Below are 21620 nucleotides of genomic sequence, written 5' to 3'. Positions count from 1 at the left end.
GACAGGACTACATTTATGGTCGACGAGTTCAACAGGATCATTTTGTGCATTGTCTATTTTCTCGAGTGTTCTTGTTTCCTTTTTAATGAAATTCATTCAAAAATTATGACGATGCCTAAGGCTTTTAGATTTCCAGTTTCTGGTGCTTCCATTGTTTACTTCCCGACCCGCCATAGTCCGCTGCAGTATGACCTTCGCCTCTGATAAGATATTTGTAGATGGTCAATCCTTCCAATCCCACGGGTCCTCGAGTATGGATCTTGTTTGTACTAATTCCCACCTCGGTGCCAAAACCATACCGCATGCCGTCTGCAAAGCGTGTGGAGGCATTCCAGTAGATACCTGCACTATCAACTCCAGCCATAAAAGAATCGGCAACTTGCCTAGAGGTGGTAAGGACAATGTCGGTATGCTTTGATCCATGTCCGTTGATGTGGGCAATAGCTTCCTGGACGGCAGACGATTCCGAAGACTGTGACGGGACCGTCTTAATGGCGAGGACCAGATCGAGAAATTCTGTATTATAGTCTTTATCAACGGAATCTTGTAACAAAGCTGCTTGTGCTGGTGCAAGGGACTTGGTTAAAGCCGCTTTCGAAGCTCGGTCGCAGCGGAGAGAAACACCTTTTGCAAGCAGGGCCTCGGCGACAGCCGGCAAGATGCTTTCGAGGACATCTTCGTGTACGAGGAGAGTCTCCAGAGCATTGCAGGCCGCCGGGTAATCAGTCTTAGAGTCGACAATGACTTTCACGGCGGTCGAGACATCAGCATCAGAGTGGATGTATGCAGAGCAGAGACCATCGGCATGACCAAGCACGGGGATTTTTGTATTGTCTTTGACATACCGCACCAGCTCGTTTGACCCACGGGGAATGACCAAATCAATAAGAGGATCTTGTGAGAGCAATGAGGACACGATATCACGAGTTTTGACGAGCTGGATGGCGGCAATAGGGATTTCGGTCTTTGAAAGAGCTGCTGAAATGACTTCTGCTATGGCAATAAACGACTCGGTGGACTCCTTTCCACCTTTCAGAATAGCTGCATTCCCAGACTTGATAGCTAGAGCAGCAATATTGGCAATGACCTCAGGACGAGCCTCAAAGATTATGAGAAGTGTTCCTAGCGGGCAAGTGACCCGTTCTAAAACCAACCCGTCGTCCAACAGTGTTCGCATCGTAACCCTGCCAACTGCGTAAATCTCAGCATATTGTATCCATGTTCGATTACTGAAGGATTCAAATACCTGGGTCTTCAAGATCTCTCACGCTCAAGATACCGCCTAACATATCATCGTACTTGCCAGGTCTGCTCAAATCGAGCCGCTTCAAAACACTTTGACTCAGTTCGCCATTTGCCGCTGCCTCGGTCGCCAACGCAACATCTTTCGCGTTGGCTTGAAGAATATAATCGCGCTTCTCGGACAGAGCGGCATGGAGCGTTGTTAGAGCGAAATTGCGTCCATCGTTCGAAACTGTAGCTAGTCGGCGAGAGGCAATAGATGCGCTCTGTGCGATCTCGGAGGCGGATGACTCTGTCAGAGACATCGTTGATGTAGTGCTCTGCGGACTTAGTATAATGGGGAGGGAGTCTGAAGGGTAGTATCCCTTAAGCCTTTTAGATGTATGGTTTTCTAGTAATCGTTCACGGTCAATGAAGTGTTGAATTAGGGTGCTTGATGTACAGAGTATGCTTAAAGAAATTATATTGTGGACCTTCCGAATACCGGTGTACCTACAGTATGACTCAACACAGCGAATTGATAACTAGTTAGTTAACTAACTGGAGTCTGACACCAGCAATATGAAACTGGTAAATGAATGCTTCTCAGCACAAACTATACTACAATTTTTGTCCATATATACAATTTTGATATTTCTTTCTGTAACACAGGAACAACACACAACGAAAAAGAAAAAGAGCAAAAAAAAAGTTGGAGGATCAATTCCGCGGGGTAAGCGCGACCAATGAGGCAGGCGGTGAGTGCGCTTATCAATGACGCATGGCTGGTTGCATCCTCCGGACAGGCAGAACAAACAACAAACATCAACTCACTTCAACTTCAACAACTTGCTTGGGGAAGACAGGTCAAGAGCTGCTGGCTAGAGAATTCTTGTGTGACATCCAAGGAATATTTGTCACCAGCTAGCTATTCGCTTGTTTTCCATCTTTATCTTCAGAGGCCTTCGTTCCCACAGTCAACATGGAAGATGTTATTGATCGACTCCGCTCTTTCCCTCCGCCAGCGGACACAACCTCTCACGAAGCCTACGAATCGCATGCTTATGAATTCCTGATTGCTACACGCGAACATCTTTCCCGTATTATCGACAGCTCAGAGAAAGCCCAAAGTCTACTTGATGTGAGTCTAGATCCTTCTTTACGCGGAAGTCACTAAGGGATGTAGCTTCTTGATCCTTCAACCCACTCCCTGGCGTATCTCCTCGTTTTACACTCCTATATCAACCGAATCAGAAAAAGAGGCCATAATGTGGAACCTGAGGATCTGCAACCTGGCAACTTGCTTTGGTCGAGGACGGTATTGTTACTGAAAACGTTCGACCCGAATCAGATTCGATGTGCAGCAAGCGAATGGCGGTCCATATTAGAATTTGCTTCGAGGGCGGCTGAAATCGATAACAAGGTGATACTCATATCAAAGCTAGAAGAAATATTTGGAAACTGATGGTTATCAAAATAGCCGTTCCTTGCGATTCGCCCTATCAGAGACTCAATCATTCGAATGGATCCAACATGTGCCAGCTTTACCATTGCCCATCTATACCTGACTCGTCTGTGCCTGTTGGCCAAGGCATACAAGATCGCATGCCCAGTCATTGATCGAACGATATTTACCATCCCGAGTGCAGCAGATCGGCTCTTTATACAGCATTCACAGGGGGGATCGGAAAACAACGCAGCCACCCCTTCGTATTTGTTTGAACCACCGATGAAATTCACATATGCGGATCATCTTCAGTACTTCCTCTATGGTGGAATGGTTTACATGGCACTGAAGGAATGGAGCAAAGCACGTCATTTCTTAAGCATTGTGATATCTTGTCCCGTGGTGAATGCTGTTAGCTTGATCATGGTTGAAGCGTACAAAAAATGGGTTTTGGTGAATCTTCTTGAGAAGGGCATGGTAGGATTTCTCTAATCTCCTCATTTTGAGATATATTTAACTAAACATTCCAAGATTGCGTCAGTACCCAAGATCACCTCGCCTGTTGCACTGAAGACATACAAAGCGCTAGCACGCCCTTATGATGCATTAGCGACAGCCTTTATATCAGGAAAGTGGGAACGATTGAGAGGCGAAGCGCAAGTTGGGGACATGATATGGCGTACCGTAAGTCCTATATTCCCTGCTAACATAATTCACTTCTGAAGAGTTGACATCATCCGTGCATGGAGGACAATAACTACGGCCTTGTACAACAAGTGCTCCTGAGTTTCCGCAAGAAGGCGGTGCGCTGTCTCGGCGACACCTTTGCTGCAGTCACTACATCAGATGTCTCCCAGAGAGCGCTGTCGAACAGTATGGACGTGCGAGAAACTGAACGATACATCGTGGCTCTCGCAGTTCAAGAAGGATTCTCAACTTCCTTGATACACCCATCAAAAGACCCCAACACCTCAATGCTCCGTTTCTTGACAGATCAATCCGAACCAAGCATCGACCTTGAAATTTCCTTGGAGGAACAACTGCAGTCACAGCATCAAAAACTAGAACTTCTTATCCGGAACATACAAACTAGCGATAGCAAACTTGAACTTGCCAAGGAGTATATCAGCCATTTGCGTAAAACTCAAAAACGCACTGATGCCGCTTCAAAGGATGCTGCTGGACTCAGTGGTAGGAAGAGAGAGCAGAATGTTGACATTGATGAGGACATGATGGATGAATTGCAATGAACGTATTCTAGGTAGAGGTGTGAGAGGTCAAGTACAACATAACCAAGCATATGGTTGACTCAATGGAAACTTACATTACTCAAACAATAGTTAATTACCTACGTATTAGATAAAACTTCCAGAGGTTAGTTTCCTAACACTATTCTGAATTAGTGCTGTAATGCATCTATACATAAGATCAAGCTCTCGTAAATTCTTTCGCTTATTCTCTATCATTATCATCTGATGGGCAAGGGGTATCAAGCAACCCGAATATCAACAAAAAAAACCGAGAACACGCCTTACAGTAAAGTACCGCTGACAACTGCAGAACGACCACGCAATGCTTTCAAAAACGCTTTCCCAGTTCGCGAAAAGAGATACAAAAAAAAGAACTAAATAAACAACAAAAAAGCGAGACATGAGAAACCAATCCCGAGGCTTCGAGAGGAAAAGCCATGCCCCCCCTGAGAGTATACTGGCTGACCGCGAAATGTTGCGAGTTAGATCCTCAATCGCAGCAATGGCACGCATGGACACGAGGAGCGGGACCATAATAGTCGTAGGTCGTATTTCGCTTGTGACTGGTCTAAACCGTAGTTGACGCTGTTCGTAATTGTAGAATCACTGGCGTACTTCTACAAGGGTCGTCTTGCTGCTGTATAATCTCAGGCTTTTTTCACGCTTTTAAAGGCTGCTTTGGTTTTGGCCGATTGTTACCCATCATCCACATCGCAAATGAGCCAGCCTCGGCTCGGACCGCCTTGGGCTTCTTCACAGCGGAGGCTATTATCAAAGTTAGATCTCGAAGCTAGATGGGTAAGCGTGACTTATTCGACTTACCTGGAGCGTCCGCTTTCTTTTTGGGCTCCTCTGGCGGTGGCGCAGGAGGCTCTTCTGCTGGAGGTGGATCGGGTTCTTTTGGCTTCTCTGGTATTGGCCACATATGCATGGTTATAGTCCAGTCCGGTTCAACGACGGTTTCCCAAACCTGTGGTAAGATAATGTCACCACTGGGGCCAACCAGGTCATAGTGCCCTTCTGCAACGTGAGGTCCAATAACTTCGACATGCAAAAATGCTTGACGAATAAGCTCCTCCATGCCCTATAGAGACCAGTAAGGATTCCAGTACGACAAACTATATATTCCAGAGGTACATACCTGCCACGTGGCGCACAAGTGAAAAGGAAAGTTGAACTTTCTTCCAACAGCGTCTTTGAACTTGATAGGCTTCTTCTTCTCGGGTGGGGGCTTCTTCGCAGCCTTTGCGGCAGCTTCCTCGGCAGCCTTTGTCGCTTCGGCAGCGGCGGCGGCAGCGGCAGCGGCAGCAGCTTCATCGGCGGCCTTCTTTGCCTCCTCTGCTGCCGCGGCCGCAGCTTCTTCTGCAGTCTTTCTAGCTTCTGCAGCCGCTGCTGCGGCTAACTCCTCGGCGGCCTTCTGGGCTGCGACAGCCGCCTCTGCGGCTCTCTGTTCTGCCTCTGCCAGTGCTGCAGCTCTCGCGTTTGCCGCTGCTTCATCTGCGATCTTCTTTTCCGCAGCCGCCCTTTCTTCCGCCGCCAACTTATCCGCCGCAGCTTTCGCAATAGCTGCTTCACGAGCTGCATCCCTTGCCTCTCTCTCTGCGCGTTCATCCAATATCAACTTCTCTAGTCTAGCAATCGCCTCGTCTTTTGGATCCTTTACATCCTTTGCTTCCTTCGCAGTATCAGATTGCGAAGTCGCCGATGGAGACTCAGGTTGACGAGGGATTGGACCGAATAACGGGTGGCCGAGCATCCCAGGAGGCATCGGTGGGAAATTTGGATTGAAGGGCATGTATCCATTTGCGCCGTACGGAATCAAATCAGGGCTACCAAAGGGGGGGGCGCCAAAATGTGCATTGCCATGAGCTGGGACCATATGAGATAATGGTTGTTCTGGTGGACTTTGTCCCCGACTTCGATCGCGAGGTTGGTGGGGCGGAAGATGTGCGGGATGAGGGCCAGGGTGCATGGGTAACTGATCGTGACCAAAAAAAGGTGGCATGCCTCCAGCGTGGGGTGGGGGATAATGAGAGCCACCGTAGCCATAAGGCGGTGATGTGTTTCCATATTGGCCTGAGCGCCCCATGGGAGCGAGGGGACCAAACCGAACTAATTGATCTGATGGCGGAAGTGTGGGACCGGGATGAGGATAATGTGAATGTGCAGCTGTCCCATTCGGAAACACATTATAGGATGGACCTGAAGATGAGCTCTGGGCGTATCCACCGACAGCGGCGGCGGCTGCAGGTGGCCAACCTCTCCTATCGGGACGATGATGATTGTAATCGTCTACAAGGTCTTCGGCCGACTCTGCGCTGTCAGGAGATTCGGGCGACCGATGGCGGCGCGTCGTCCTTTGATGGAAGGCTTCTCTCTGTGGGCGAACGTCCCTGCGCGAGTATCGTCGGCCGGATCTAGAGCGAGAAGCCGGCACAGCACCACGATCACGACTATGGCGCGAAGCTCGAGGATGAGATGCTACATCCGAGGATCCTAGCTCATCGGGGTATGATAGGTGAGCCCATTCACCGAAGTCTTGCTGGCTGCCTGTGACCGATGGCGGAGACACATCAACACCAGAGGAGCCTTCGTCGTCACTGTACGACTGATCCGAATCGGACGTGTCTCCTTGATCGCTTATGTGGATATTGAGCCTTTGTTTTGGAACCGATGACGATTTAGCAAGGTATCTTGAACGCGGTTTGATCATGGCAACTCACGGCATCGATAAGAGTTTTGGACGGAACGATAAACGGATGATTTGTTGTTGTTTGTATAGTCGGAGTTGATTGTTTTTGTGGGACGAGTCGTCAATGCAATCAATGATGAGCAGGTCAATCAAGGAGGTCAGAGAGTTAGTGAACCGAGATTGAAGTAGTAGTGTTTATTGTTGACAATATGCTCTTCATGATATGAGAAGTAAGCGGCGTAGTTTCAGTTAGCATTTATGCTGTGCTCTGCTCTGCTCTGTTCTGCTCGGATGAGGGGATGCCAGAGGATATGGATCAAGGACGAAATTGGTAGCAAAGTAAAAGCAGATGATGAAAAAAGAGCAATCGATGCAAGGTACATGATAATTATAGTAGGCTGAGGTGAGTGTGTACCTAAATTCGCCTCTTCGCACAGGGATTTCTGTGTGAAGAAGGCATTTTTTTTCTCTGTTTTCTTTTCAGATTGGGATTCGACGATGAGATTAAGTGCCTAAAGCAATTGCAGAAAAGAGCGAAGTTGGGCACAGGGCAGGAGCGAAGGAGGGGCCACGGGCGATCTGGAACCCAAAACAACCCGGTTGGGATTAGTGTGTATTGTGAATACTAGACATTAGTTACACTGAAGTAGTATGAGTCAGTTGCCGTGCGCGGGTAATATAACATTGTATTACGGTGACCGTACAGCTAACCGTCGACTCCTCTTGCGGCGTCCCGATATCAATTGTTACACTAACAAACATTCCACAACACAGCAAAAGGGAGAGAGAGAGAGAGAGTCAATTGACCAGTCGAGAAGACCAGTACTCTCTAGTAACCCAGTATGGACTGGGCTAGACTGGATCGATCTACGTTACTCTATGGCTGTATCACATAACTACTACTTACATAACTTAACTAGTTCCGTGCCAGTCAGACAACAGCGATCTTCTACGCAACACCGGAATAGAATCAGCCCATGCAAGCGAAGCGGAGAGAAGAATTTCGAATGGCGAAAGACGTCCATCAGACACACACAAGGCTGAAATGACGTTGTCAAGTGGTCTCAGCCAGTATTTACTGTTTACTGCGTACTGTTTGAACACACTGCTGTGTACGTATTCCCAACTATGTGTTGTATGGCTGCCCGAAGCAGCCCACTTCATTCGGCTCCGGTCCAACGTTACCCAACGGGCATATCGATTGAGAAGCTGGCTAACAATACATACCGGTAGTCAAGCGCAGCCTTATGAGAAACCCGGAAGACGATTGACTCATCCTAGGAATGATTTGCCTTAACTTCCCATCTATAACGTATCTTACAGAAGACAATGCCCAAAGAATGCTAGCATCAAGACTCGCTGGAGCCTCCTGCTTGGCTGGGTAACACGCAATGAATCGCATTGAATAACTATCAAGTCTGGATAACAATACTGGAGTAAATAGGGTTGTGGAAGAGGAAGAAGACGATGCGGCGGTGTGATCTGGAGCTGGGTAACCAAGTGTAATGACAGTACAGCCCGTCGTACTGCACCACCATTGGCCCACCGGAATGAAGGGGGATGCAACCACCATGCAACTAACAAAAGATCAGGAAAAGGTTCATTGACTGAACATGTACCCGATAGGCAGATGCCTACCCTGACTCCTAACTAGGTTACTCGAGGCGCCCCCGGAAAGTTTGGAATGGCAGAACAGTCTCATGGGTTCTTATTGCATGCGTTGACTTGGGAGCACTATTTCTATTTCTGCTGCACTAGCTCTTTCAAGGAGACGAGGCCATCTGGCTGGTGAGTGACCGACTGCTGTGATTGGATAAGCTTCTCTGCTTTCTGAATAGCCATAGACCTCAACTCCTCCAGCGTCTTTACAGATGGTACTTCGAAATCGGCACTAGCCTCCGCTCCACTTTGTATCTGTTTGATCAGCTCCGTCGTAGTCTAAACCCCCCCCCCCAAAGTCACTGGTCAGTATATGCTGGCAAATTATTCTTCCAAGGATTGTGATTGCATTTAAAGCTCAAGACACTAGAAGAGAAAAGCACGGGGCGGCGTACCATGATGAGACCGTACAATCCTCTCACATAATCGTCGCATAGTTCAAGGCTCCGTAAGAAATGTTTGACTGATCTTGATAACGTTTGCGTGGTGGAAATACTTCGGTCGGCAGACATCGTAGATATGTAAAGAATCTCTCCGAGTCGCGCATGCAGCTATTGCTCGAGGTCAGACACCCGCTCATACCTCTCATTGTGAGGCGAAGAAGAACCTACATTCCATGAGTTTGGTGTAATAAGCAGCGCTTCCTCAAGACTGAAGATCGCCTGGGCACTCATTGCATTGGACTGATACAAATCTCCAAGTTCGCACCATGCCTCAGCATCTGTTGGGAAAGCTTCAAGGTAGTCCACCAATGCCGATACAGCTTCATCGTTTTTATTCATCGAACGTAGGAGCGCAATACGACGCTTCAAGATGGGCTGTTGAATGCCTTGCCTTTAGTATAAAATGCCCTTTCTTCACAAGTCACGGTTCGGTGGAAGCTAGCTCACCACGTTGACGGCATTTCCAGCGAGTATCTTGTTATACTCCTTCAAAATCACCTCCAGGGCAGAGGGGTCCTTTGCCGTTGCTTCTTGGTAGAGACCCCTTAATCCCATGATCCGTTCATTGGCCGGGCCAAACCGCTCTGTGAGACGATCGAGGCAAAGATGCGCTGATTTGTCATCGCCAGTCCGTAAACATACGAGGAAAAGTTGTTCATACTCAATCCACTGTTCAGGGTTCTCGGAAGCAACGAAGGGTAAGGTCGACAAAGAATAAGGCTTCGTCAAGAGCGTGGAGGCTTGTTGTGAAAGATGGAGAGCGGCTGCTGGATTCGACAGCTGCTGCCCTCGCTCAATATCTACTTTGATAGTTGCCATTCTGCTAGACCTTCTATTGCGCAATCATACAGATGCGAAATCAGACGACAAGTCGAGGAAGCACATGTTTCCTCTTGGAATGATAGGGTTGTAGTCAGGCTTGGGGTTTGACTGCCAGTCCCTAAGCTTCTTGATGGCCTCCGTAGGCGGTGAGGAGCTTCTGGCAGAACGCGGGCTGGATGATGTATGCGGAGAGGGCACCACCGGAGATCGTCACATTCAACTCCAGGTCAAGAAAATCAACAGAACGCAGAGTGCTGCCATTCCATTCGAGCCGACGCTCTCATGGGCTATTTACGAGAACCAGAGAATAAGTTTTACTTCACACGACTATCACCTTCTCCATGAACGAAGTTCTCTCACCCGTCAATCGACACAACATTGAAGCGGCGTGGTGGGGTGCTCAAGGTGTCGCCGATACTCTACCACGACACTGAGAGGTCCGCAGAATATCTTTACGATGTGTGTGCCTCCATGGCTCTCTACTGGAATACTGAGTATTTACGAAGGAAAATAGGTTCGAAAAATCCCTGTATGACCTCATTAGAGGTCTCCGGAGTCACAAGGGGAGCGAGGCGGAGTATATACAGAATAGCTTGAAGGAATGCAAGTCCGAAATCAAGTCTCCAGATATGGGTTCGTGCTTTCCGAGTTGATGAGTTATGTTTGATTTCTCCCTAGATCTGACAGTCAACCAGACAAGAAAACAATCGCCCTTTTAAAGCTGATATACCTCGAAATGTTCGGATACGACATGTCCTGGGCATCCTTTCACGTCCTTGAAGTGATGTCCTCATCGAAACATTTACAGAAGCGCATTGGTTATTTGGCAGCAGCTCAAAGTTTTCGTGCCGAGACAGAAGTATTGATGTTGGCGACGAATCTGCTGAAGAAGGTATAGACCCATGTGCATAATCAGTTTCATGTTGATCTGAATCTCACGGACGATAATAGGATTTGGTCTCATCGTCCATCGTGAATCTATCCTTACCGCTCGCAACATTACCACATATTGTTACCCCGTCACTCGCCATGTCGCTTCTGAACGATCTCCTTCCGCGGCTCTCCCATTCAAATGCGGTTATCCGTAAGAAATCGATTGTTGTGCTTTACAGGTTTGCCTTGGTGTACCCTGAGACACTTCGCCTGGCTTGGCCAAAACTTAAGGAACGCCTTATGGATGATAACGAAGATAGTAGCGTAATTGCTGCCGTGATGAACGTTATCTGTGAGCTTGGTTGGAGGAGACCTCATGACTTTCTGCCTTTGGCTCCGAGATTTTTTGAATTGCTAGTGGACAGCGGAAATAATTGGATGGCAATCAAAATAATCAAGTTGGTTGGTACTCTCAATCCAAATGATCAGTGAACGTGTTCGCTAATTGTCCTAGTTCGCAACTCTCACACCATTAGAACCTCGTCTAGTACGGAAATTACTTAGGCCTTTGATAGGTATTATTCAAACCACAACCGCAATGTCTCTTCTCTATGAATGTATCAATGGTATAATTCAAGGGGGTATTCTTACAGAGGCTGAAGGGACACAAGAAGGGGATGAAATCGCAAGTTTGTGTGTGACGAAACTCAGAGGCATGGTTGTCATGGATGCTGATCCCAATCGTGAGTGACCCATTGTGCTTTCTCCGGGTTGATAGCATAAGACCACGGACTAACAACTATATTGAAATTCTAGTGAGATACGTCGCTCTTCTTGCATTCAATCGCATTGTCGTATCTCACCCGCATCTTGTTGCAATGCAACGGAACGTGATCATGGACTGCTTGGACGATCCGGATATTTCCATTAGGTTTCAATCACTTGAGCTTGCAGTGCAAATGGCAACATCAGATACACTACAGGACATTGTCAATCGTTTGTTGAGGCAGTTGCTGAATAGCAAAAAGTTGGAGTCTCTACAGAACGTTGGGGATGATACTGTCGAAGGCCTTGATAGTTGGCGTGACACAGAGTTCGTGGATTCTTCATCTTCGACAGTTCCAAGTCAAGCAGCACATGACTTGCCAGCTGATTACAAGACCGACGTTGTTACCCATATATTGGACATATGTTCGCGTGATAATTATGCCGATATTGTTGATTTTGAGTGGTACGTTGAAGTTCTGGAGCAGCTGCTGAAGCTTTTGCCCCATCTCAATACGAACAAACGAGGTCAGGGTGGCGACTCCCTGAACCTCCTTCCCGAATCGGATATTGCAGTCAGGATAGCTGCAGAACTCCGAAGTATTGCGGTACGCGTGAAAGCTGTACGAGAGAAGGCCACCAGAGCAGGAGAATCATTTCTCTTTTTGGTTGATGTGCAGCAGGTCTATCAAAACGCACCATTCGCCTACGTTGGAGCTCTCGGTCCTATTGCTTGGATAGCAGGTGAATATTCACAGCTTCTGTCATTCCCCGATCGAATTTTGAACATCCTCATCGGCCAGAATAACAAAACACTCCCTAGAACAGTCCTTATCCTCTATCTGCAAGCGATACCCAAGATATTCTTGCGATTGATATCTTCCGAGACCGCATGGTCTGCTAGCAACTACACAGAGTATTCTCTTGTTCTTGCGCGTTTGATCACTTTTCTAGAGAGCTTAGGAGCACACCCAGACTTGGATGTGCAAGAACGAGCCACTGAATTCCTTGAACTTCTTCATTTGGCCAAGGAGGCGTTGCAGCCAGATGTCAAAGACCTTGACGAATTACCGTTTTTACTTGCAGATGTCCTTCCTGGTCTCTTCAGAGGTTTGGATTTGAACTCCGTGTCCATAGATGCTCAAAAGAGGGTCCCACTTCCTGATAATCTAGATCTAGATGAAACGATAAACATCACATTACCAAAAGCGACTGATGACAAATATGCTACGTGGGTTGAGGCGGAAGCTTACAATGACACCAAGAGCTTCTATTATATTCCTGATGGGCCATTGTCCCTCCAGAGGGAAATAGGCCTAGATACCCAAGTTGACATCAGCTTGGAAAATGCAGATATCAGTTATGCCACCACGAATAGGGGTCAAGAGCGATTCAGTCGCCGGGAACGGAATAGGGATGATCCTTTTTACATTGGTCATAACGAAGGAGCTTCTGTCGAAGCAATCATTCCCTCATATCAGGTCCACGAAATTTCGAACAATGACGAGTTGGATATAGATTCTATTCCTATCATCGACCTTACAACCGTGGCAACGGACACTAACTCTATGGAGCCCGACAAAAACGGTGGAGGTCGCATCAAACCAGGGAAATTCCAGATCGCAGCTGATGAGACCATTGATTTTGATGGATCTCTTTCTGCGGGGTTAAAGAATCAAAAAACCGATTCAAGGACTCAGGCAGGACGAAGTCTTCTCCAGGTTGACAGTAGCGGAATCGAGCATTTAGCCCTGAGCGAAGCGCACGGATTGCCATCGAATAGTGATCTACAACCTAATCAGAGAGGGGACGAGCAGGATTTGGAAATGGCGGAAGCCATGCGAAATATAGAGCGTGTCCGGCTGGAAATGCAACGGGCGTCTGAGCGAATAGACGTCCAGGGGCTACCCTCCGATGGCCAACTTATTAAGAAGGCTGTTAAGAAGAAAAAGAAGAAGAAAGTCAAAAGTGAAGAAGCCTAATATGGGACGCAGATCGCTAAGATGGCAATACTTGACTGAGAGTTTTGTACAGTAATCGTCGACAAGGGGACGGGTATATAGGAAATTCAGAACTGAAATCAAACGCCCTTAAAAACGTAGGAAATCGACCTCAACGGAGAAAATGTGACGACAAGCTGCGACACGAGCTGAAGGTGGGAATCTCAAAGATGGTCGAGAATTCAAAGCTTGATTCTTTCTCTCTGGTGTTTAGTAATTGTCGATCCGAGTCCGTGTTGTGGTCAATCATCGCCTAAAAAACGACGTGATTGCAGTCCAGATCTCTGGCACGACTCGTAGAAGTTCGAAGATCAATCCTCCGCAAACGACAAACGCAAGTAATACTATGATCACAACGATGGTCAATGAAGCTATCCTCAGGAGAACTTGAAATTCTGGCAAATGTTGTACCAACCTATCCATCCAATAGATACAGGAGACTTCTGTTTTGTGGTCCTCTTGACAACCGTCTGCGGCTTTCCTCTCTTTGCGGCCTCGTGCTTTGCAAATTTCTCATTTGCTTTCTTCTGTCGGGGTGTTTGAGCCTAAAATGGATAAAGGAAACGAGTCAGTAAATCAGCCGTGTTATGTCGAGCTCGAAAACCCACCATTGTGATGTGATGTAATTAGGCGACAATATAACTGTTAACTATAGGTGTTCGTTCAAGACTGAGTCCCAACAGCAGGCAAGAAGACGTGTGTGTTTTAAAAAGGAAGAAACATAAATAGAGAGAATATTAACGAGTGTCTGCCTGATTGAGCCAATATAGATCAGGTCACGTTGCAAATCGGATGAGGCGCATAGTTACCAGATAATTATTGTCGTTGTGATGTAGTATAGCTGTCCAATTGGCAAATGGCGCACTAGTACTATCTAATCTAACTGCCACGGCCCGAATGCCACGTACATTACAAGACTGGCAATACGCCAACACAAGTCCGGTATGTAATTTTGCACAGCCACCGCGGAATCAAGGCCGCGCGCATAGGAAAGTAACTGTGGCTAGCGGGATACGGGCGAACCCTCCTATCTATCATTGATACTACGTGAACAGTATACTATTCTTGGGTTGACGAGACTATGAACATGTCTAGCCATATCAATACGTAATGACCATCACACCAACCTCAACCGTATAGATAATATACTCAGCAATCGGGAAACCTTTCGGAGAAGCACAACATGATATATATCAAAGCTAGTACTACTTATGCACGGTTCATTCGAGGTGCCGAGATCGGGACCACTCCTTTAGAGAGCATGTCAGTTCATATCAAAAGAAAAGAAGAACCAGACAAGATATTTACTGTTTCCGCCACTCATATACGATCGCACCACTCCAAACGCCAGACATGTTTGATCCAAAGATTGCAGCCTGGTCCTCAAAGGTGCGTGGTTGGATGTCGGTACAGCAATCCTCTGAAAAGAATAATGGCACACCTATGTCTCCTAACTCCGACGTCAACCAGGTATAGTCAGAGAGGTATTCATCAATGATTGGCCACACCAAGAATAGTAGTTGTTGACTCCAAGAAAATCGATTGCCTCGCTCTTATCCCCGCCGCATACCAAGTAATCCGCCATTGGCTGAGCCCAGTTATCGTCGTTTGTGAAGTATCCCATAGGTATAGTACGATACTGCCTAGCTACAGCATATGCCTTCATATCTCGAAATTCTGCCTTCAAGAACGGGGCGAGATCACCTGGGCGGCTGCATTGGTGACTAGAATATGGTTATAGACCCGAATCAGTTGCTGAAGATCACATACATTGGTCAACTATCTCGTTGCCGACATTGAGGCCTAAGAGATTGTCGTATAAAGCCATTGAATTAAGGACAGCCGCGTATTGATTGAAGACACTTGTCTGCCAGGTTGAGTTGCCCTTGCGCACGGAGAAGTCAATAGCCACAGTAAACGACAGAGATTGCTGTTCGCAGGCACTTACCAAGTTCGAGCCAGGGTCTAGTCCTGACACGTCCACGTCGGAATAATCTCTCTGGGTTGTCATGTTCGCAAGGACATATATATCTCACTGTCCTGGAACAACCGCATGCATTCATCATGGCCTTGAGTAGGCTTGATTAGCCTCGCAGTGCGCTGTTGACAACCAATCCGCGATCCTTTTATCTTGGGGATTGTTGGGCCTAGTCCAGGAACCAGCACCGCGTATGACCTCATTTTCCTATTGGTAGTTTACTCCAATCTTACTCTAAGTGCACTCCATTTCCTAGTCAAATATCTGTTCCGAATACCCAATTCGTGCCAGGCTGCCAGCACCAATAAGCTCCAACGCCCAGTTAGGGCTAGGCTAAGGCTAGGCTGAAGGCCAGGGGCGGCTACAATCGCCGTTTGTTCGGATCCATTTTTTGAAGCACGTATCACAGAGAAGAGAATAGTCACTACCCCTTTCCTAGATGCTATAGACGAGAGGCTTGATTGTAGTTAAGCCTACCAGGGCACATCACGTACCAAACTGGTGGGGTTTGTTGCGAAGTTAGCGCAGCTTCTACCGTCCTTCACCGCCTGATGACTAGAACCACCTGATGACTGATTTTGACGGGTTACTATATAAAATATTTTGAAGCTTTACAACACCATATAAGAATAAATTATAATAAATTTCTGGTGTAGCACTAAATAAGATATAAGGAATCGAACAAGCATAAAAATTAGTCCCGAAAACGCGCAGGGGGCCGGATCGCGCGGCCCCTACGATTTGTAGTAACAACCACCCCATTATCCTCTGTATGAGCCTCAGGCTGCGCTTTTACCTTTACTTGCTTGGAAACTTGCTTTTTTGCTCTTTTTGGAGCACTTGGAGTTGCTAGAACATCATTTTGAAGCTGTAAATGAGCTAACTTAGCGAGTTCTTGCTCGTCCTTAAGGCGTTGTTTTTCCGTAGCCTCTTGCAGGCGCTGTTCTTGCTTTTCTTGCCGGATTTGAGCTCTTTCAGCCTTTTCTTGCTCTTTGGCTTGCTTTGTAAGCTCTTGTTCAAGCTTTTTATCATCTTTACGAGCCTGCTCCTGCGCGGCTTGCTCATCCTTTTTGAGTATATTATCCCGCGCTTGCTGCACCTTTGACGGGCTCATAAAAAGTGCTCCACCTTCATTTTCTGTAGGAATATCGAATAATAAAGCCCTCCCCTTGGTTGAGCGCTTTTTCGAATGAATGAGGGCTCTTTGTAGACCTGCAATCTCATTTTTGAGTAGAATATTCTCTGTAGAAAGGTGGAGCACCGTATCCTTGAGTTGAATCGCTTTTTGATCATATAAATCCTCAAAAACGCCTTGTACAAGCTTCCGAAGCCGTCTCCAATCCTCAGCGGGAATAATTGAAGCTCCAGAATCGCTAGATGAGGGCCGGCTCTCGATTTTCTTAGTAAATTTCTGTATAACGAGGTCCGGATTGAAGGGACATAAACCGGTATGCTTGAACGCTGAGAGTATATTCTCGCTTGTAAAAGTAGCCTCCCAACTCGCCCAAAAAAGCCTAAAAAAGTCCCGTTTTGTAAGCCGGGTGAAGCCCTGGCAATCGTTTATAAAGCGCCTCAGTTGCTCCGTATAAGCCGTAGAAAGAGGTGAGAAAATAGCGACATCAGGAGGCTGCAAAGTATGTGTTGAATGAGCTGGGAAAATTGCTAATAAGATTCTATTTTTATCACAATATTCAATAAAGCGCATTGTGACGTGGGAGCCATGGCCATCTAGGATAAGCAAGCGCCATCCCCGGCTTGCTTGAGATTTGGTCTCTTTATCAAAAACATTGACCAACCAGGCGAATCCGACCTCATTATTGGTCCATCCTGACTCTGAGGTTGCAAAGAAACAGCGGTGTTGCTCAGCATCAAAATCTTGAAGCCATGAATCCTGCAAATTACCTGATTTGGCCATATAGATAAGAGCAGGCGATATAGCGGTTCCATTGGCACAAATACAGCCAATTGTAGTTATCCATTCCCGGTTTCCATCCTGTAGGTGTTGCTTATATCCTCCTTGCTCATATTTGCGCCGGGTAAAGATTCTTCGCTCTTTTGTGCTTACACCAAGCATAAAGCCCTTCTCATCCATATTATAAATTTGGTCTGGCGTGAGGTTATATTGCTCGATTTTCCGGCCAATAAGCTCAAAATATAATGTGTATTTGTATGCTGAATCTGCCTTCTTTCTATCCGAATCGAGGCCTTTGGAATAGCGAGAAATGACCTTATCCGAATGAGCCTTGAGCCAGCGTGAGGCCCAGTTTTTGCCAGGCTCTTTACCAGATATCTCCCTTGCAAAGTTCTCCAACATGGAATTCGTAGGTGGCAGGCCGCGCTCAGTGAGTTGATTGATCCATTTTATAAGCGTTCTCGATTGCTCCTTGCTCAGTAATCGTTGATTATTATATTGTGCTTCTTTTGAGCCTGTAACACCGCGGAAACGCTTTGAAAGATTTGATTGGTTGACACCGTATGTTCTTGCAACTAAACTGATATTAGGCTTTTCGTCCGGCTTCAAGGAGCGTAACGCTTCAAGTGCGAGCTCATATGAAGCCATATTGGTTGATATATCGCGCTTTGAATTATTCGCGATTTTTCGCGATTTCTACAAAAATCAGTCATCAGGTGGGTCTAGTCATCAGGCGGTGAAGGACGGTACACTAAGAAGATTACGAGGCGAACGGATCACGCCAGCTTCATCTTTTGAGAATCATGGCTCGATAACAACTTGGCTGTCATGAAGGGCTTGTTCAAAAAGTCCATCAAGTCGCTGAAGAAGCCTGGAAACGATGGGGCAGCAGTTGGGCTCCATGTTTCAACCCCGCCGGCGCCTTCTCCAGAAGCTCCATCTCAAGCTAACGATGATCTCGACATCTCATCAGATGACTACACACAGCAACTCCAACTGGCATCACAAAAGCTTCAGAAATCAATCCAGCGATATCGCGAACGGAATTCAAAAGGCGCACATGGAGTCTTGTTTGATGCGGGGCTGAGTTCACTGCGACTTCGAGTCCAGAGCAACTCGCGAACCTAATACCAACCATTATTTCTCAAGACAAACAGGAGCGCTCACAGGCTAAGGACTTTCAGTAAACCCTTCAGAGTGTAATGTATCAGTGCTCACGCATAGCAGAGGTACAGAAGACTACAGTCGATGGGTATTGGAATCGTCTGGTCATACAAAAGTCCACTCAACTGCTTACCGTAATCATTCGATACTTCAACGAAAGCATCATTTTTTTTTCAGCCAAGACCCCACACAGGTTCTTGGATCGGCAACCCTGCTAGGACAGGATAGATATGCTGGTGTTAAGGCAGCTTTAGATCAAGCCATTGTTGAGTACGGTCAGGCGCTTCTGCTTCAGGTTGCAGTTAGTACCAGGTTAACAGGAACACAACCGGGTGACGCTGTATCCATAGATCACGAGGTAAAGAGGAAGCCGGACAAAGCATAACTTTTAAAGTGGCTAAAAGCCTCGGATTGGGAGACAGAGGCCCAGTTTATGAATTCCTGCAAACAAACAGCTCCAGGATGGTTCTTTCAGTTGGGTACCGAGACTAGAACCCTTCACTCAATGGAGTAGGAAGGAGTTTAATGGTTTATGGTTAACAGCACCCCCGGGATTTGGAAAGCCAGTGCTAGCGGCACATGTGGTACAGGTACTGAAATCCGAGCATCCTGGAGAAGTTGTTTTATATTTCTTCTGCAAGCGTACTCACCCGCAGTTGAATACATGGGAGCAACTGGTTCATACGTTGGCTTCACGGCTTGTAATGGCTGTTTCATCTACTCAGGGCTATTTCCAAGACTTGCAAGACCGGAAGCATGGGAGTGAGGACGTTTCGCTTCTCTTTGAGACTTATATTGTGAAACCTCTGTCCAAGGTCAATTCGCAGGTATTCATCGTAATTGATGGTATTGATGAGTGTCTGTTTATGGGGGAAGATTTACCTCATTTTGATGACAAGTCTAGTGCCATTCTTGAGTCATTCACCAAATTGCAATGCCAATGCCTTTTGACAAGTCGACCGATGCCGATATCAAACGGAAAACTCAGTCTATGGTTGCATCATCGACTTACAACTGAGAATTTGGAAGATATAAGGGTATTTACGTCAAAGAGGTTGTGTGAATCTATAGTTTTACAGGGAGGGTTCGAAAGACTTGGACAGCACGCATAAACATTGATAGTGGAGAAAGGACAAAACAATTTTCTATGGGCATCAACTGTGCTAAGCCTTCTCGACAAGCCAAGCCTCTCGGCCCAAGAATTCAAGGATATATTAAGTGACAATCCCAGCAAACTGAATCAAGTTTATACTGAACTCTTTGATCGAATTAACCAACTGGCACGGGTAGGTAGTCGTCGGATGTGTCCTATTTAGTCAATCCACGCTGACAATCAAGGCTCTAGAAGCTATGGTGTCTATATTTCATGGAGAGGTATATGCGTTTCGCGAGTTTATTCAAGTCAACTGCGGGTCGATATTGACAATTTTTGCCGCCAAAGATGGCCGACATGTTGTACAAGTAACCCATGAAACTTTCAGAGTTTACATCATCACCCAAGATTTGTTACAGTCCCGATCATTCCCGGCTCCATCTTGTCATCTTCACCTTCTAATAGCTAGCTTCTTTGGAGTGTCTAACTGCACACGGGAGAAAAAAATGTGGCCTGCATACACGATTATGCGGTGGTCAATTGGGTTAAACACTTTACAGAATTCCTGGTTCAGAAGGAAAAGGGTGTATATGACCCTATGATCAATGCAAGGCTACTCACTAAAGTACACAAGTTCTTCACAGTCGAGGAATTGTTTTGTGCCTGGCTGAACAAGTTCATCTTTCTCACTAAAGACGAGACAAGGACACTCTTCTTATGCTACCACATTTTCGACATACACCAGAGTATGTTGCACTGGCTTACCTTCATGGCATCTACAAAGCTCGCTCCAAGCATGTCAAGAGGTCCCCCAGGAGATGAGACATACATTTCAGTCCTAAAATAAAGGAACCATATGGCAAGTAGCGAAGTTCAAGACTTGGCACACTTTATATGCAGGTGCCTCGCACGTACATGGCTAGGAACGAATTGGAAAGAATCTGGGCTCAGTTCAATTGTGTTTCCTCAGACCAAAAAGACCGCCCAGATCTTGTTGTCCAACGAGATTGCTGGAGACACTAATCGATCCGCATCCCATAACGACTATGCATCAACAAACGGCATCGCAAGTTCAACGCTTGGGAGAACTTGGGGGGATTATTACCATTCATCGGTCTACATTCGGGAAATTATGCATTCGGGCACATGGCCGCCAACGATCCTTTATGTCCTCAATTTTTTCTATCGGCGCTACACGAATACCCAGACTGGTGGCATCTGCACGATGGCCTTGGGAACTGGTACCGGATAAATGACAAACTGAGAGATGTTGAGACTTTTGAGAAGGCAATGAAGTATAATTCTCAATCGGCGTGTATTGGGCTGCAAAATCAGACCTTTTTCTGGAAACAGGCAACGTCAAGGGCGCCATCGAGATACTTCGCCAAGCGGAGCATCTCTGTTTGGAAAAAGAAGAGTACCAATATTGACAACGCATAGCTCAGATCCTGGGAGACAGGGGTTGCTGGGATGAAGTGAAACCGGTTTATACATATGCATTAAACAAGTGGTATCTTGGCCGCTACGAGTACTGGACTGGTCTTTCAGAAGCATACAGCGAATTGGGGGACTGGAGAGGCGCTCTCGATGTTCTATATAAAGCCCTGCGAGAAAAAAAGTCAATACAATGAGCGTTACACGCATTTCAAGAAAACATGCCGTTTGGCAACGGACTTAGGTGAGTTGTTTCTATTCGATCAATCCATAGGAGTACTTCGCTCTGCGATGATGAACGATGCAGATAACGGAGCGCAATATCGCGTACTGATAGCCAACACATACATGGCCGCCTGTAGGTGGTCTCAAGCCATTGAGGCGTACGAGTCGATTCTTAGTGGAGAAAACCTGATTCAAAAGGACGAAGCACGATTTATGTCGGTCTTGGAGGCGCACACCTCGCAATGGGTAGGCTCGAAGAGGCCGTCGCCGCTTACGAGAAAGGAATTGATCAATCCGATAAGGCGACACGATGACTGCCAAGTGAACTGGCTCTGGGCTATATGATTGTCGGTCAATTTGCTGGCGCAATCCGTATCCTTAGGAGGTGCATTACAGCAGCTCACATGAGCGCACCCGATGGGTTTGATGATAATTTCCATGCCGGATTATTCATGGATGTGCAATTGAATCTAGGCAAGTGCTTTGAGACAATGTGTCGATATGAAGACGGCAGGGCAACATACATGACAGGATTTACAATATACAAACTGTAGAGTCTATATAAGAAAGAGACCTTATAATTCTATTATTCATCACCATAGGGTCTTGCCTACCAGCTTATTGACTAACTATCTTACTATT

At 46.6% G+C, this 21620-nt stretch overlaps 8 protein-coding genes across 8 annotated transcripts; 4 read left to right on the top strand and 4 right to left on the bottom strand.

Moving 5' to 3' along the window:
- Positions 1-124: 124 nt before the first annotated feature.
- EYB26_005621 (uncharacterized protein) lies at positions 125-1547 on the bottom strand (the record flags this gene model as incomplete). The annotated part of the gene is made up of 2 exons (XM_054264905.1): positions 125-1191; positions 1247-1547. 2 exons carry the CDS (start codon positions 1545-1547, stop codon positions 125-127), a joined length of 1368 nt encoding a protein of 455 aa, XP_054120880.1.
- Positions 1548-2203: 656 nt separating this feature from the next.
- Positions 2204-3918, top strand: EYB26_005620 (uncharacterized protein; the record flags this gene model as incomplete). The annotated part of the gene is made up of 5 exons (XM_054264904.1): positions 2204-2362; positions 2408-2644; positions 2702-3145; positions 3200-3352; positions 3418-3918. 5 exons carry the CDS (start codon positions 2204-2206, stop codon positions 3916-3918), a joined length of 1494 nt encoding a protein of 497 aa, XP_054120879.1.
- Positions 3919-4576: 658 nt separating this feature from the next.
- On the bottom strand, positions 4577-6646 carry EYB26_005619 (uncharacterized protein; the record flags this gene model as incomplete). The annotated part of the gene is made up of 4 exons (XM_054264903.1): positions 4577-4683; positions 4741-5002; positions 5060-6575; positions 6642-6646. 4 exons carry the CDS (start codon positions 6644-6646, stop codon positions 4577-4579), a joined length of 1890 nt encoding a protein of 629 aa, XP_054120878.1.
- A 1704-nt stretch (positions 6647-8350) lies between these two features.
- EYB26_005618 (uncharacterized protein) lies at positions 8351-9531 on the bottom strand (the record flags this gene model as incomplete). The annotated part of the gene is made up of 4 exons (XM_054264902.1): positions 8351-8548; positions 8665-8820; positions 8881-9087; positions 9160-9531. The coding sequence occupies 4 exons, from the start codon at positions 9529-9531 to the stop codon at positions 8351-8353; spliced, it is 933 nt and encodes a 310-aa protein (XP_054120877.1).
- A 344-nt stretch (positions 9532-9875) lies between these two features.
- EYB26_005617 (uncharacterized protein) lies at positions 9876-13154 on the top strand (the record flags this gene model as incomplete). The annotated part of the gene is made up of 7 exons (XM_054264901.1): positions 9876-9896; positions 9980-9993; positions 10049-10167; positions 10230-10426; positions 10486-10869; positions 10922-11150; positions 11224-13154. The coding sequence occupies 7 exons, from the start codon at positions 9876-9878 to the stop codon at positions 13152-13154; spliced, it is 2895 nt and encodes a 964-aa protein (XP_054120876.1).
- A 264-nt stretch (positions 13155-13418) lies between these two features.
- Positions 13419-13783, bottom strand: EYB26_005616 (uncharacterized protein; the record flags this gene model as incomplete). The annotated part of the gene is made up of 3 exons (XM_054264900.1): positions 13419-13516; positions 13588-13717; positions 13781-13783. The coding sequence occupies 3 exons, from the start codon at positions 13781-13783 to the stop codon at positions 13419-13421; spliced, it is 231 nt and encodes a 76-aa protein (XP_054120875.1).
- A 4107-nt stretch (positions 13784-17890) lies between these two features.
- Positions 17891-18190, top strand: EYB26_005615 (uncharacterized protein; the record flags this gene model as incomplete). The annotated part of the gene is made up of 1 exon (XM_054264899.1): positions 17891-18190. One exon carries the CDS (start codon positions 17891-17893, stop codon positions 18188-18190), a length of 300 nt encoding a protein of 99 aa, XP_054120874.1.
- Positions 18191-18930: 740 nt separating this feature from the next.
- Positions 18931-19649, top strand: EYB26_005614 (uncharacterized protein; the record flags this gene model as incomplete). The annotated part of the gene is made up of 3 exons (XM_054264898.1): positions 18931-19263; positions 19408-19512; positions 19572-19649. The coding sequence occupies 3 exons, from the start codon at positions 18931-18933 to the stop codon at positions 19647-19649; spliced, it is 516 nt and encodes a 171-aa protein (XP_054120873.1).
- Positions 19650-21620: the final 1971 nt, after the last annotated feature.

This window comes from Talaromyces marneffei, chromosome 4, assembly GCF_009556855.1.
Source record: "Talaromyces marneffei chromosome 4, complete sequence".
In the NCBI taxonomy this organism is placed as follows: domain Eukaryota; kingdom Fungi; phylum Ascomycota; class Eurotiomycetes; order Eurotiales; family Trichocomaceae; genus Talaromyces; species Talaromyces marneffei.
Note: the sequence above shows the minus strand (reverse complement) of the source record. Positions and strands in the feature narration are given on the sequence as shown.